The sequence below is a fragment of the Vicugna pacos genome, chromosome 28 (genome assembly GCF_048564905.1).
Source record: "Vicugna pacos chromosome 28, VicPac4, whole genome shotgun sequence".
In the NCBI taxonomy this organism is placed as follows: Eukaryota; Metazoa; Chordata; class Mammalia; order Artiodactyla; family Camelidae; genus Vicugna; species Vicugna pacos.
Window position 1 is genome coordinate 13468190 of NC_133014.1, and position 16277 is coordinate 13484466.

A 16277-nucleotide genomic window follows, 5' to 3' on the forward strand; every position below is an offset into this window, starting at 1 on the left:
GAAATCTGTTACCACCCTAAGCTGCATCTCTGTCTTTGGAGAAGAGAGGTGGAAAGAGGCAGTGCAGACCTTTGGGGGCCTCCGGGTATCCAGGTGCTCCCTCTGTGCCCTGAGACTCTGCCTTTCTCTTTGCCCCCAAGTGCTGCGGTCCCTCAGCGCCAGGTCCCCGTTCTCGATGGGCACATCTCTGCCGAGCTGCGGCTCCCTTGCTGTGGGCACCCCCTCCAGGTGGTGGCCAGCGGTTCCTGTCGGTCTCTCTGGACCCTTGTGTTCTGGGTGCTGGTGCTGGCCTTCCAAACAGAGACACGCCTCCTGTAACCGCCAGGACCCTGACCCCTGGGACTTGAAGGATAGCCGTGCCTGCACCCCACACTCTTGTCTGGCCTTAGGCCCAGCCCAGGAGGAGAGACTCAGAGGAAAAGCCAGCGTTGGTTTTTATTCTTCCAAGGAGTGACTTTGGGCTCTCCAGCAATGCCTGGGGTAGGGGGAGTTACGGTTCTGTGACGTAACGAGCTGTGTGTGAATAATTAATCATCAATGAATTGTCTGAAAACAATTAACTGCCTTTCAAATATAGACTTTTCCCCCCAATGTATATCCAGCAAACACCTCTTTTGCCTCCGTCCTCTGAGCCCTCTCCCTGCTGCTCCGGGCGCTGCTCCGGGCCCTGCCCCGGGCCTGGCTGCCCCCGGGGACCCTGCCCCTGGGCTCCTCCCCTCCGTGTTTGCTCCTGGTTCTGGGTGCGGGGAGTCAGCAGGCCTTGGGGCTCTTGTTCTGCTCCCCTCTGGTCACGGTCGGTGCTGGCGATGAGGGTGCTTCCTGCCCTGGCAAGTGCCTGCGCTGTGCATGGTGTGAGTCTCTCATCCACAGGCTGAAGACGGGGGGCCGGGTGGGCTTTGTCAGGGGTGCTGTGCAGGAAGGTGGTTTTCAAACTCTTCCCCCCTTTTCCTGTCCTGTTACTTATTTTTTATTTATGTGCCTTTGTCTTTCTCAAATAAAATCTTATGGAGAATCTCTACATAAAGTGAGTAAGTAGAACTGCCCTGGTCGAGTGTGAAATGGGACCCTTCAGGCCAGCACAGCTGCCCCCCGCCTCCCCCCGCTCCCACGGTTACAGACCGGGGTCTCCCGCCTACGGCAGAGTTTCCTTACGGTTCTCCCGGGCCTCTGAGCAGCTCCCGGAAACCCTGAGGGCCTGCCCAGGACCTGATGGGGCCAGTAGGAAGTAGGTGTGCCTGTTCCTGACCTGGTTTGCGGTGCCTTGACTGCCTGGGTGTGCAGCTCTGTCGCCTTCCCTTCCTTTCCGGAAGCTTTCTTGTGGGTTCATTCTCAGTCATTTCCAGGGCCAGGAAGACCTTTGGGGTCTCACTGAAAGAGCGATGCGGTGGCACTCGGAACGCATGCCCACCGCCTCTGCGCCATTCTGTACCCGTGTTGCAGGGATAGGAGGGCTCACCTCCCCCAGATTCCCTCGCTGCTGTGGTTGCGTCTTCTAATGAGATCCTCTGTCGTGAGATCTGGAAGGTGAGGGGGCGGAAGCCTTTTTCTCCAGCAGCGGTGGCGTTACGGGCGGGCTCCCGCAGACCCCAGTCTGTGCAGGGGCCAGGCTCTGCATCCCTCTGCCCGCTCACCTGCTGTGCGAGTGTGCTGTGCTTGTGCGGTTGGCACAGTTTCCTGCAGCTTTCTGGCCTTGGGTTTCAGCCGCTGCGGGGCCTGACGGCAGCCCTGTGACTTCTGCAGCTGCAGCCATTCCCGTGGCTTCGGAAGCACGGGTTCCTGCTTGAGGCACCAAGAGCAGTTTCTGATCCCTGCACTGACCTCTGACTAATGGGGTGGCGCTCCCTGCCTCATGGGGGGGTCTGTTAACTCTGGTGGGTGTGGGATGAAAGCGGGGGGGTTGGGGGAGGTAAGATGGGAGGGTAGGATTGTTCTAGCTTTCTGTAAGGCGGTGGCGTGGCTGTCTCCAGAGGTCCACATCCTAGCTGGGTGGCACCCAGTTTCTTGGCTTATAATATGGCCACGAAAGCAAACATACCCTGTTGGCAGGGCTGATGCAAAACGGTTTGCCGCAGTGGCGGGTGCATCTCAGCCCTGGCCCGACATCCTCTGCTCTTGCGGTGGCCGGGGCGCGAATGCATCTGAGCGGGACTTGGCCAGTTTTCACGTGGGTTCATCCTAAAGCCAACAACTGTTCTGCACCGGGGCAGGGCCGAGCTGCATTCTCATGAAAACACTGAAGGCTCTTCTAAGGGTTGTAATCTTACCCCACAGAGTTGGGGGAATAGCACCAGGGGCCAAGATCTCATGCGCTGGGCTCTGAGCCTTAATCTGGTCTAGAAGCAGAAGGACCTGGGGCCGTGTGATCGGCGTGTCCACAGGCCTTTCTCGTTAGTGTGACGAAGAAGGAAGCCCCAGGGGGTGAGGCAGTGCTGAGCGCTGACTCCGCCCTGGCCACGCCCTCCCCCCAAGTCCCCCTTTACTGCTGGGTGTGTCCACCCCTCACGCTGGGGGGCGGGGGAGGGCAGGCTTAAGAGAGAAGTGCTTTCACATCAGAGCTTGAATCACCAATTGAAAGGAAAACTCAAAACACTTTATTTTAGGTTAAAAGAGAAATAAAAGCCACCCTTACTACCCTTAAGCCAGATCAGAAGTCACACCTTTTGCTCACGTAGAAGTTACGCAGGCTTTTCTTGCCTGTCAGGAAAGATCTCTGGCCCGGTTCTCTTTCTGCCCAGAGGCGGCTCCTTTTCACTCATTCAGCTGGCAGAGCAGGGCCGATCCCTTGGCAATCCAGTAATCTTTGGGCCGCTTGGAGGGTAAGAGGATGGTCACCACGAAGTTGGTTGAATGACCTAGTGAAGGACACAGGGTGAAAGGGTCATTACTTAAAGAATAACCGCTTAATACAAAAATCACTGTACTGGAGTCAAGACACCTGGGTTCCAGAACTGAATTTGCCTCTGAAGATGAAGGGCAAACAGTCCTCTACAGATTTCAGTTTTATGCTCTACAAAGTGAAGATGCTGGAACAAACGATCCTTTAGGACCTGCCCAGACTTTGTATAACCCTATAAACTACGTTTCAAGTTCTCCGCAGCCTGTCTCAGGGAGCGCTGGGCCAGGACTGAGGCCTGAGCTTTCCGTGCGACTCGGGGGATGCAGTCGGTGGGTCGGGGATCCATCCGTCCATCCATCCATCCATCCTTCGTTCCCCCCAGCAGGGAGGAACTGGGGCTCCCGAGAAGACTAAGCGTAGTCACGGGTGTTCTGTCCTCAGCTCTGGGACACCTGAAGTAAGAGGTCACCCGTGCAGCTTCCTCCCTGTGGGCCTGTGTGAGGGGGTCAGGACCGGCGTGGGAAGAGGAGTCCTTGCCCTCAGGACGGGAGTCGCTGTTTCTGGCATTCACAGCAAGGCCCGCCTGTGTGGCAGTCGGGCAGGGTGGTGGCGTGCCCAGCAGAGAATGCCTGCACCTCCCCTCCCCTTTGTCATTCCCTGCGTGGAGCCTTGGCAGTGCTCGAGTGACATCTTGCAGTAAATATGCAGTGTGTGTATGTATAGTAACTGTTAGTTTGAGGGTTCAGGTGAGGTCCACACCTTGCAGCAGTGATGTGTGTCCTAAATCTCTTTCATTTAGATCCCCCTCTGTCACTTTGGTCCCTTCCTTGTAATATGTTTGTTGAAATAACTAAGCTGTTTGTCCCGTAAGGTTTCCCCGAGTCTGAGTTTTGCTGTCAGCATCCTTGTGATTTTACACACGTTCCTCTAGGCCTGCAAGGCTGGTTAGATCTAGAGGCGCGGTCAGGTTCAGGGTTGAGATTTTTGGTGCCAATACATCCTAGGTGGTGTACACGTCCACCAGGAAGTCTAACTGCGTTTCCTGGCTGGGGTGTCAGCAGCTGTTGATAGCGATTACTTTGTGCCGTTATTTCATTAGGGTTAATAATTTTAAAATTTAGTGATGATAACGTCTATGAAATCCGTCTGTGATTTAATTTTTGTATGTGTGTGAGGGAAGGATCTGAGTTTGGCACAACCAGCTGTCCCAGCACCATCTGTGGAACAGTGTCTCTCTTCTGGCTGGATTTTAGCGTGGCTGCTGTCACAGGCCAAGCTCCTACGTGTGCACGGTGTGCTTCTGGGCGCTCTGTCTAGTACATTTGACGTGTCTTTTGAGTCTTGTGCCAGTGCAGCATCATTTTAATTACTACCTTTCCTTGGTTCCTCTTACTGAGAACCACAGAGTTCCTGCTGGAATTTTAGCCAATAATAAGGAGACAAAAGACTGAAAAAATAGGCCAAAGGTTTGAGCAGACACTTCATCAGAGAAGATACAAATAAGCACCAGAAAAGATGGTCACTGTAATGAGCCGTTAGGGAAATGCGAAGAGATTCCACTGTACTGTCATCCATCTGTCTGTATTTATCTCTCCGTCCATCTGTCTGTCTGTCAGTTATCTAGATCTACAAGTGGGAGGACCGGTCACACTAAGTGGCGGTGAGGACGTGGCGGGACGGGAGCCCTCGTACATGCTGGCGGACATGTGAAGGTGTGGCCACTTTGGAAGAGTGGAGCAGTTTCTTAAAAAGTGAAACACGTCCCTGCCATGTGGTTCCGTCACCCCCTCCCAGACAGTCATCCAGGATAAATAAAAGCACGTGTCCACGCAAATGCCGTTGTCAGTGCCATTGTTAGTTTAAAAAATACTGCTGAGTTCTTGCTTAGATCTGTCGTGGGAGTGGGAGGTGGAGGCATGCGGTAGGAGCGTCTCTTTTAGTCTGTTCTGTGTGTTACCCTCAGAGAACGTACTTTCGTTGAATATTTGACTGATGAAAAATACCATGAGGACCTATATTCTCCATTTAAATGAGAATTTTTTTTTTTAGTTCTTTCTGCCCGTATTTCTGTCATCTGGAAACTTGGTTCCACGTTATTGGTAAAGTAATTTTTACAGTCAAACTATTAAAGATTTAACTGTGTTTGTGGGTATGAAATGGAGGGTCTGTGGTGATTAGTGTAGAGCCTCTGTATGTCCAAGAGTCTTTATTTTCACGCCTTCCCTGTTGAATGATAACGTGGTTGGATTTGCAGTTCTGGTTCAAGTGTTTTTTCCCAGCCCTTTGAAGAGGTCTCTCTGTCACCTTTTATGCGCGCTGTGGACAAATGTCCGATGCCAGTCTGACTGTCACTTTCTGGAATTTTAGTTCCAGCATATTAATACAGTTTATCTCTTTAGCTTTGAGAACTTTCTTTATCTCTGATAATCTTTAGTATCACTTTGCTATGAGCTCTCTTAAAATTGAGTATTTGTTTGTTACATAGTTTTAAAAATTATCCCCACCACTGTGTGTGAGATGTCTCAACCTTAGAACCCAGAACTCAACTCTCCAGTTCTGGGAAATGATCAGCCGTTACCTTTTTAAAAAATATTATCATTCTTCCATTCTCTCTCCTTTCCCCTCCCAGGTTGCCTACTAGATAAATGTTGGAAATGTTGGCTTTCTCCGTAGTGTCCGGTCACTTTAAGAAAAACCGCGTTGTGCTGTATTTTGAGGGATTTTCTCGGCGTGTTCTCTTGGCTCACCCTCTAACTGTCTGCTCTCAATTCTTCAGCTTCTCTGTTGACATGGCTTTCTTTCCATCTGGTTCCTCTTATACAGGGCTGTATCTCAGTTTCAGGTCTACCCCGATTTCCCTTTTTGAAGCATGGCATTCCATTTGTTAGTTTATTTTTAAATCTCTTCTCTAGGATGTGTCTCAATGGATTTGGTAAGAGATACAGAGATTTTAGTGTCTACTCAGTCCATCATTTTGAAATTAGAGGTCACTGCTCAATTAACTGTTTTCTACTAATTAGACTAACAGACGCAAGCATTAGTTTTGTAATATCAACCTACACCCAGTATTAAAACAAACAGAATTCACATCATGTGTGCATTTGCACGTCATAAGTGGCCGACTGGCCCAGGATCACCCGCTGCCCATTACCGCGTGGCGTCTGGACTTTGACTGTCCCTTGCATTCAGTTGTTATCTGTTCGGGTCTTAGCACATCCTCACCTGTGGTTGAAAGGGTTCCTGCCCGGGCCCCTGTTTTATAAAGTGGGGAGTGGTAGAGTGTTGGGCTTGGCTCATAATTTTGTTGAGGTTCAAAGTGGACCACAGGCAGCACTGGATTCATCTGTCCGGGCAGTGCGTCTTCTATCACCATCTCCTCATTGTCCCATCGGGAAGCATCCATGAACATGCCATGAACAAGAACGCCATCCTCAGGACAGGGCAACTGAAAGACACCAGAGGCGTAAAGGTGAGAAGAGGAGGAGGGGATCAGCATTGGGGGATGCCCCCTCTGTCCCCCATCCTCAGTTAATGCTAAGAACCACTCGGGGGCTTGTTACTGCTCACGTTTCAGGGAGGAGCCTACCGAGGCTCCGAAAGGTGAAATAACTTGCTTTTCAGTCTGTTACCACGCCTTGTACTTTAGCACCCCCCCCAGGCTGTGCATACGGGGTACCCCTGGGAGACCCACGGTGGGCTTCAGACTCCGATCGTTACGTTAGGATTTTCCCCTTCACGTGGGAAGGAGATGGGCTGAGAAGGCTGAGATTTTCCTCTGTTATTTTTGGCAAGGTCTCTCAAAGATCTGGGGTCCTTCCAGAAAGGTTGCACATCTGCAAAAGTATTTGCAGAATGCCTGTGGAAAATTTTTTCAAAGAAATTATGCGGGAGAAAGAGAGACAGAGACCCTGCCCCTCGATGTCCTGTGATTAGATGTCACCACTAGTGTACGGTTTCTGCCAAGTTCCGGCTCCTGTGTCACCCTTCCTCAAACACTGAGTGAATCTGGCCGGTCCGGGGCCTTCGATCTTTGGGTAAGTGGAGCTTCGCAGCCGCAGGCAGAGGACCCAGCACTGCGGACATAAGTAGTGTATTTCATGGTAACTAAAAGGAGTCGCTATAAAAGCTCTTTTTGGTGGGTCTTCACTTTCTGGTGTCCTGGAACTTGCCCTGTGGGTGCAGTGGGGTGGAGCGGCCCTTCCTGGTTTGGGGGCTGCTGTATACATTTGTGCAGGTTTCCCTGAGTAGGGGCTGGAACCAACCTGCACCCACTTGCCAAGCCACATGTAGGAACCATCTGGACACCCATCCAGAGGGATGCCTTTTCCTAAATGGCACAAAGGTGGCACCAGGTGCACGGCGGCCCTGTTTGTAACAGAACTCAGGTTATCTCGCCGTCTTTGGCTGTGTCTAGCAGCCATTGGCTGGGAGGACCAGGACACGGGCTAACTGTACAACGTGCAGTCTCCACAGATGGCGGAGATTCCAGGGCGTTGCATGGTTCACTGCACGTGACCCCGCAGAGATGTGTGCGGACTGGGGTGGCTGGAGGGACAGAGGCCTCGGTGGTCACTGGAAACTTGTGTCCATTGAGTTGTCTCGATGCTGTCACGTGGCAGGCAGAGCACGCGGGGCACAGAGCAGGGCCAGCACCCAGGGCGGCCTCAGCGAGGTCTGTGTGGGTGTGGGGGTCATCCCACCTCCTCCCGCCTCGGCTGTTCCTGACCCGGGCCTGCGACACCCTCCGGCTGAGAAGGGCCTCAAAATGATGAGTACGTTTCTAAGTTGATTTCCCCCTTACTTTTGGATGCCAATACTTTAGCATAAAAAAATTGATACTAAAACAAATTTCCTTAAAGAGTAAGGTCTCTCATTGTCATTTTAAGATACAGGCAATTCAGAGCATGGGGTGTTAGAGTATTTCGTAGAGGAAGCCATGCATGTGGGATCAGTCTGGTCTTGGTGTATTTCTGCTAATCAGAGCAAGGAGTGGGTCCATCAGATCTCAGTGGGGTGGGTATGGATACAGTTACCCAGGAGCAAGTCCTGTTCCTATGAAGACCATGATATTTTAAGAAAACTTTAGTAAAAGCCACTCACCCCACCTACGCTCACTGGCTAGTGGACACGCGCTTGACAGAAGCGATCTGGGGCATATCTTTGATTTCATGGCACACTTAGCAAATTATATCTATAAGGCCCACTGGGGCGGACAGGTGCTTTGAAGCAGAGGCTCCTCTGCCCCATCAGTATCTCCACACATGGAAGGCGGGCAGCTCAGAGTGGCAGCAGCGGGCCCCAGGCCGGGCTGCATACGGGGGTCACCAGGGGATCTTTAAGAAATACTGATGCCTTTGCTGTTCACCTGAAACTAACACAACACTGTAAATCAACTCTACTTCAATAAAAAAAATTAAAAAAAATTAATTAAGAAAATGATGCCTGATGTAATTGGGATGGTTGTGACGTCACTGGCTGTGGCCTGGGCATCTGGGTGTTTGTAAAGCTCCACAGGCGATTCTCACCGGCTGCCGAGGTTGAGACCTTCTGGAGCAGTGGTGCTCAAGCTTGAGTGGGCTGAGAGCCCCGCGGGAGGGCTTTTAAAATACAGATTCTGGATCGCAGCCCAGAGTTTCCGAATCTGCCTGGAGTGGGTCCTTGGAGTTTACATTCAGGTAAGTGTCCAAGGGACGCTGATGTTGCTGGTCTGGGGACCGCACTTCCAGGGAGTAAACCACGTAAGCAGAGTGTGAACTGCTTTTCTCGTGCGGTCCTACTGGTTATGTAATGTGGTTACAGTTACATGATGCGTGAAGTTAGCACGTCAGTTCTGCCAGGAGGCAGCTGAGTGAATGAAGCAGATCAAGGCAGCCTCGGACAGTAGTTAACTTATCGTGGGTGCAGTATACGCCAGTCACGTGATCTCTGCAGGTTCGTCTACACCACACTGTGGCTGTGTGTTGGGTGGCATGGGCCCCGTTTTGCAGACGAGAACACTGAGGTGCAGACGTGTTAGTAGTTGCTCTAGCACACACAGCTGGGGAGGGGAAAAGCTGGGATCCACTCAGGCCTGCCTGATTCTGAAAGTTTTTACCCTCTCGCTGTATTGCCTCCGCAAGAATGAGAAAGTTACTGCGGGCATCCAGGGAAGCAAAGCGGCATTGTTGTGAAGTGAATTTCCAGGGGTCAGGCTAGTTGAGGCAGGTCGCATCTGTCACTGCTGACTGGGGAGCCCATCCTGGGGGTGTGAGTCCCATCCCGCCCCTCCCCGGCTCCTGCACTGCGGGGAAGACTGCCCGAGATGCTGAATGGCAGTGGGACAGAAGCTGCTTCTCTGTGGCAGACGTTGGGGGCAGTACCTCCGTGTCCATGGGCAGTTCTTGTCCAAACTGCACTGTCTTGGCAGCTTCTATAACCACGGCTTCGTCGCGATAGGCAGGGATCATGTTGTACTTGAAACTCAGCTCATCTATAGGCAAGTTGTACTTCCGAGCGTGGTTCTGAAGGGTGCCTGCAGACAGGAAAACCAGAAAGCTGCTGCCCCGACTTGCCTCATCCAGGCTGCTCTAGTGTTACAGCCCTGCCTCTCCATCCAGAAGACCCGCTGTCAACATCTTACTCTGAACAGATTGGGGGGGGGCGGTGGGGCCAGGGCATGTGTGAATTTTGGTCCTGCCTGGGAAGAGAGGGAAGGCCCAGTGGGAGGTGCACCTCTCTGCCAGTGAGGGGGCTTCAGAGCACAGGCTCCCCAACTTTAGCATCTTGCTTAGCTTGTCTTTCTTGTGTGGGCTGTTTATTAGGGACTCAGGATGAGATAGATGAAGGACTGACCTAATTAGCATCTGTTAGCCCAGGGGCCCTGGCCCCCTCTGGGGCTCCCTCGCCAGAATCCCTGAGGGCCACTGGAGGGGCATCAGCAGTCATTTTTAGAGGGAAGGAGGCTGCTCAGAGTTGGGGCCAGAGCAGGCGGAGAGCGGGTGGTGCCCTGGAGCTCGGGCCCCCTGGGGAGTCAGGGCACGCCGTGCGTGCTCACAGGGCTTGCCCTCAGAGCCTGGAGGGCGCTGGGGGAACCCTGGCTATTTCTGCCATGCTTCACCCTGGCAACCGAGGAAGAGCAGGGCCTGACAGGACTGCCCTGTAATCAGTGCCCCCATGGCTAAGCCATTAGCAGCCATGCCATTTTCCCAGGTCCTAGAAGCCCAGTGTCACAAATGCTGTCTTTCCTAGGGGCTTTCTCTCGGGAATGCGTTGGTACCTGTTAGAAATCCTTGAGGGAAGAAGAAACCGGAGATCCAGAAGGACTTAGGCTGACCTCTTTTGAGCCACAACTAAAGGAGAAACATTACACCATAATGTACTTTTTTTTTCTGAGCTAGAGTTTGTCATTTATATCAAAGGCGTATTTTGGAGAGCCTCTCGGGAGGCAGAATCTCAACCAGCTCTGAGCTGGTCACCAGCCCCATTCTTACCCCCTGCCCTGTCCCCGCCTTCCTCAGCCACCAGGCTGACCATAAAGCAGAACCTGGTCATTACAGGGGTTAGAGCGCGGGAGCCAGCAGCAAGGTCACACCTGGCTGTCTGGACCCACGTCACGCTGGTTCTGTACCTCCCGGTGGGGTCCCATGAACTAGATCTGAAACTCCAAAGACGGCCCAGAATTAAAGTGGAATGTGGGGTAAGGGCCCAGGGCCAACTACACTGTAATCAGCATAAGACTTTCAAAGGGATGCTGTTCTGGAAGTTTCTGTCTCTTTGGGTTCAGACCATCCCTCCATGGTTGTATGTCAGTTGGCTAGGGCTTCCTGAGGATGCCCGGGCCACCCAGAACATCAGACCCCAAAGAAGTGACTTTTCTTACGTCCATAGACGCAGTCCTCAGAATGAGGTCTTTGACCCACGACCCGAGTGGCTTCAGGGAAGGGTAGGCTGTGCTGGACCACAGAGAGGGAACTTGGTTGTTGAGGAAACTGTTATACACCTTTTCCATTTCTTCAGACATCACCACAAACCCCGCGATGGCTTTGCTGAGCGTATCTAGAGACGTCTGAAAGGACAAAAGAGGACTGGTGTCCTTCACAGATGTGATTGCCGAGGGGGGGTGACACTTGTTCGGGGTGGCAGGTGTCGCCTTGGGCTGAGGGGCCTGCTTGCTGGCTTCCACCCTCTGCACGCCACCTGCTGGGCCAGACCCTCCAGTCTTTTCATGCTTTTTTTTTTTTCCCAACACTTGACCACAACGGTGTAAGGCCTGGGAGGAGGGGTGGTTCAGGCAGTTAATAGCAGGACCCAGTGCAGTGGAAAGAAGAGAAGGTGGAAAAATGTCCTCCAAACATTTCAAGAAATGCCGCTGTGCAGCTCTCCTCCAGGCCGAAGGAAGAATGGGCTTGACGGTTAGCGATCTGGGGACCATGGAAGGGAGGGGTGAGGGCGTGGAGACTACCTCACACCGTCAGCCAGCTCTGCTCAGGATGTGCTGCGGCCCAGGAGTTACAGCGGGAAGGAGAGGTTCTTAGATGACACCAGTCCTTCAGCTGACACCAGAGAGCTTCCTCGTGCTGGAAACACTTTCTTAAGACACGCCCTTTATCCTCTCCTCATCTCAACAAAAGACAGAGGCTGGCAGTGGTCCTGGGAGATACTGGACCAGCAGCCATGGGAAGCACAGGGTGATGTTTGCCGCCCAGCTGACAGTGAAGGCAGGGCATAGAGATTTGCGTGGCTCTCTTGGGTTCCAGCTTTGTGAGAACTACTGCCAAACCATATTAGGACAATATTATAGGAAGATATCAGAGACCAAATTTATGTTGATTAAAAAAAAAAGTCCCAGGTGCAGCCACTGTGGAAAACAGTATGGAGATTCCTCAAAAGACTAGGAACAGACTTACCATATGACCCAGGAATCCCACTCCTGGGCCTGTATCCAGTAAGAACCCTACTTCAGGATGACACCTGCAACCGAATGTTCACAGCAGCACTGTTTACAATAGCCAAGACATGGAAACAGCCTAAATGTCCATCAACAGATGACTGGATAGAGAAGATGTGGTATATTGATACAATGGAATACTATTCAGCCATAAAAACTGACAACATCATCTGCAGCAACATGGATGTCCCTGGAGAATGTCATTCTAAGTGAAGTAAGCCAGAAAGAGAAAGAAAAGTACCATATGAGATCGCTCCTATGTGGAATCCAAAATAAATAAATAAATAAATAAATACAGAACAGAAAGCAGACTCATAGACAGAATACAAACTTGTGGTTGCCAAGGGGGAGGGGAGTGGGAAGGGATAGACCAGGATTTCAAAATTTGTAAATACTGACAGGCATATACAGAATAGATAAATAAGATTGTACTGTATAGCACAGGGAAATATATACAAGATCTTGTGGTGGCTCGCAGCAAAAAAAATGTGACAATGAATATATGTATGTTCATGTATAACTGAAAAATTGTGCTCTTCACTGGAATTTGGCACAGCATTGTAAAATGACTATAACTCAATAAACAAACGTAAAAAAAAAAGTGCCAGGACCACGGGCAGATAGTTCTCGAGACAGGATGAAACAGGGCTAGTCACGCTTCCGTTCCTTTGTGGGTGCCGCCCACCTCTTTTCACAAGAGGCAGTGGTAGGAAAGAGTTTTAACTCGATATGCCCTTAGGAGCTGAGGGACCATTTGCAGCAGAGCTCAGGAAAGAGGCCCCCAGCTGGAGCCGGAGCAGCAGTCGACCTTAGATGCTGAAAAGCGGAGAAAGGCAGCAGAAGCCTTGTCTGAAATGCGTGGAGGACGCACGTCAGAGACGGAGAGACCAGGCCGCCAGGGCCTCCGAGGGCTGCTAAGCGCGCACAGAGGAGCGGCCACCACGCGCACGTCTCCAGCGGGAGCGGGAGCTCACTTAGGGAGCCGGGTGGCCGCGCCTCCCGCCGCCCGCCCTGCCTCCCAGCTCTGGACCCATCTGGAGGAGGGGGAGCTCAGCACGACGGCGGCCCTGCGGCCCCCGGGTGAGGTGGGGCAGAGCCGGGGCGGGGTAGGCCCGGGGGAGGGCCCTGCCATGGTTCCAGGGCCTCGCCGCCTGCTGCTCCCTGCCTACTGGGGGAGCCAGACTCATGGAGGAGCCAGACTCATGGAGGAGTGATCACAAAGCAGGGTGGTATGCTGTACACACATACAGTGACGGACACAGACCCCTGAAGGGTGGAGCGCTGAGAAGGGGCTCCTGTCGTCTGGTGGTGGAGGGCAGGGCTGCTGTTTTGGGAAGACTGGTGAGGAATTGACACTTGGACTTATCCATCTTTAAGTGGGTGAAAGGCCATGATGTGGAAGAGACAAGAGCCGAGCAGCATCCGTCCCCTCTTTGAACAACAGTACCCTCTTAGTTTCAGCTGGGCACAGAGCACCCAACACAGCGACCGCGTTTCCCAGCCACCCCTGCAGCTGGGGTGTTGCCCTGTGACCAAGTTTTGGCTAATGGGATACAAGAAAAAAAAAGATGGATGCAACTTCTGGATCACATCTTTCTTTGGAAACTGCTCTCCCTCGGCCCTCCCTTCCCCCTGTCCCAGTGGGTGGTAAAAGGGGACAGTTGGAACAGCCACCTTAGTCCCAGAAGTGGAAGCTACCCACTGAGGCTGGGAGAGCCAGCCCTCCGGCTGGGGTCCCTGGATGAGCTCACGGAGCAGGACTAACTGCTGCCCTAGACACGGCTAGACGCGGCTTCCCTCTGGGCTGCTCGATGAGACAGAAGTGGATTTCTGTCTTCTTTTGGCCACTGTACTTGGGGGACCTTTATCACAGCAGTGTGACCTACAGCGACTCATTCGGTGCAGAAGGTGATAAGCCCTGTGCTGGCTACCTGGCCTGCTGACAGCGGCATTTACCTAACTAGATGCCAGTCCCAAGGTGAGGACTTCACATACTCAGCTGACCCAGGGCCCCGCTGCCCCCACAGCCTGGGTCCTGCCAGCCAGCTGGGACGCTCGGAGACTGCTTTCCAAATGGGGCAGATGGTCCTTGACTTTGAAGGACCTACCCCAGCTGTCCCCCCTCGTCTTATCACTGAGCCTTGTTTCTGTGCGGGGTATTTGGTTCCCTGCTTGGCAGTAAGATTTTTCTTGTTAATGCTTAATATTTAGGCTCTAATAGTTTCCCTTATTAAAGCTATGCAAGAAGAAACCGGGAAGTTGCTTAGCCACCGTTAGAAAGTCAGGGCCACCCAGAAAGTATTCCTGAGCCTAAGGCAAAGGTCCAAACAGTTGTTCTCAAATTTGAGTTGCAGTGAAATCATCTGGGGGAGCTTATTTAAAACTCTCATTCCCAGGGATTCCTGGGAATGCTAACTCAGTGGGTCTGGAGTGGAGTCAGGGAGTCCACATTCGGACACGCAGCAGAGTGGATCCTAACGCAGCTGTTCTGTGACCCGCACTGTGAGAAACTCAGGTTTTCAGGGTCTTCATAAAGACTGTGTTATTAAATGCGAGCCAGACACCAGGCACAAGCATGGAACCTCTCTTAACTGCGTGCTTAGGTCCCTGGTCAAATTTCTAGGGAGTCAGTGGTAATTTCTGAGGGTGCACGTCAGGGTTATGAGGGGACTGGGGATCTGTCGTGTGCCGTGTTCACTACGCCGTGACTGGAGAGGGGAGCCCAGACCAGTCAGAGGAGGGTGAATTCCGCTTGAGACAAGCTGGGCTTGAAGAGCTGTCAGCACAGCCAGGTGGGGATGTTGGAGGGGTGGCAATGGAAAAAGGCACATTGTTACGTGATCTCTAAGGCTCTGCCAGCCAGCAGCAGTGGTGGCAGCGATCGCTCATACGTGTATCAGCTTCAGCAGGCTGTTGAACCGGTCCACTTCTTGTCCAAGGACAGTGGTCAGGGAGTTGAGGCGTCCTTGAGGATCCTTGATGAAAAGGCTCTCGGACGCACTCTCCATTTCCAGGGTTTCTGAAACACACACGGCTGATTTGTCAGATCAGTCATCACTGACTTCTGGCCTTATAACGTCGCTGCTGGAACGCACTTATCTTAACCTTCCTGAAAGCCACCTTCTCCTGTCCCTGGGCCTGGGCTGAATGGGGGTCAGGCCGTGCAGACTTCAGTGGCACGTGCTCGCAGGACAGGCAGCGACCTGGTCGACGAGGGATGTCCCTGAGACCAGAGGTGCCCGGGACCCTGAGTCTTCTCCGCCTCGTGTGTATGCGACGTCCTCAAGCCGCACTCTCCCCTCACACCTGCACTGCGTCTAGGAGAGCGGCGTTGGACTTTTCTGGACTTCGCCCCGTGAGCCTCTTTATCTGGCTGTTTATCTTTATCCTTTGTTATACCCTTTAAAATAAGCTGGTGAATGTAAATAACCGTTTCCCCGATTTCTGTGAGTTCTAGATAATGACTGAACCCACAAAGGGGGTTGTGGGAATCCTCGGTTTATAGCTGGTTGGTCAGAAGTACCGGTTACAACCTGGGACTTGTAACTGGCATCTGAAGTGGGGGCAGCCTTGTGGGACCTAAGCTGCGGGGTCTGTGCCAACTCTGGGTCGTCAGTGTCATCATTCAATTGTTTACCATCCAGTTGGTGTCCAGGGAGTTGGAGAATTGCTTAATGGGAGGGAAAAACCCATTTATTCGGTGTCAGTATTGTGAGGAGAGAGAGGAACACAGTTCACTATTACACTCAGTTTTTTATCCCCTACCTTAGCTTTCTTTTCCTATAATGACATCTCTTCCAACCATGAACGATAGATTAAGAAATCTAAGTATACAGTCACTCTAGGAAAAGTACGAAAGTGGATCTCTGTGGTTATTCAGGAAGATTCCTTAACTCACCAGAAAACAGGGTGAAATAATTTCGCCACTTCCCTTGAACAGAGGGAGAAAAGTGAAGTGGCTTCTAGGGCAGGGCTGTCCCACAGAATGTTTTACTGTTGGAATCGTTCTCTATCTGTGTTGTTCCATGTGGCAGCACTTGAAGGGCGGCTCGTGCAACTGAGGACATGAATTTTAAATTTTATTTAATTTAAATTTAAGTTTAAGCAGCCACATGTGGCTGGTGGCTACTGTCTTGGACAGCTCAGGTCTAGGGACATTAGGAAGCTCCGGAAAACGTCTGGTTAAAGTTTCATTGGGCTGGAAACTAACTTGCCCCTAGTGCTTCTGGAAGTGGAGATCTGGACACCTGCTTCTCACTCAGCTCTCTGAGTTTATTCCTCAAAGTCCCTCGATACACAGAGGCCAGCAGTTATTTACTACCTGGAACTCTGGTCTGGACAGAAGCAACGAGTTCTTGGACAATTTCATCATTGCTCTTTCCTGCTCCACCAGAAGATGACCGTGGCTGAACCTCCAGTATGGTGTTGATTAAAGTGCTGGTCTCTTTGTACTGTAATGGCGAGAAGAGACAGAACAGTGAAGACCCAAGTTCTCAAAAATAATTTTGCAGCACA

General features: G+C 51.9%; 1 protein-coding gene and 1 long non-coding RNA gene across 6 annotated transcripts in view; one reads left to right on the forward strand and one right to left on the reverse strand.

The window, feature by feature from the left end:
• LOC107033477 (uncharacterized) overlaps positions 1 to 16277 on the forward strand; it is a 93307-nt gene that overhangs the window by 51153 nt on the left and 25877 nt on the right. Inside the window, exon 7 of one of the 3 annotated variants that reach the window (XR_012065220.1) lies at positions 141 to 595. The exons of the other annotated variants lie outside the window; for them this stretch is intronic. This is a non-coding gene — a long non-coding RNA (uncharacterized lncRNA). Of the gene's footprint in view, positions 1 to 140; positions 596 to 16277 lie in introns of those variants that run through there. 3 annotated transcript variants of the gene reach the window in all.
• DNAH6 (dynein axonemal heavy chain 6) overlaps positions 2569 to 16277 on the reverse strand; it is a 149713-nt gene continuing 136004 nt past the window's right edge. For 2 of the 3 annotated variants that reach the window (XM_072951557.1, XM_072951556.1), the window contains 7 exons: positions 16084 to 16213; positions 14654 to 14781; positions 10695 to 10880; positions 10092 to 10164; positions 9196 to 9347; positions 6059 to 6281; positions 2569 to 2852 (listed from right to left, as the gene is read on the reverse strand). In XM_072951557.1, coding sequence (XP_072807658.1) covers positions 2749 to 2852; positions 6059 to 6281; positions 9196 to 9347; positions 10092 to 10164; positions 10695 to 10880; positions 14654 to 14781; positions 16084 to 16213 — 996 coding nt within the window. In that variant the 3' untranslated portion in view covers positions 2569 to 2748. Of the gene's footprint in view, positions 2853 to 6058; positions 6282 to 9195; positions 9348 to 10091; positions 10165 to 10694; positions 10881 to 14653; positions 14782 to 16083; positions 16214 to 16277 lie in introns of those variants that run through there. The other variant, XM_072951558.1, reaches the window with a different exon arrangement.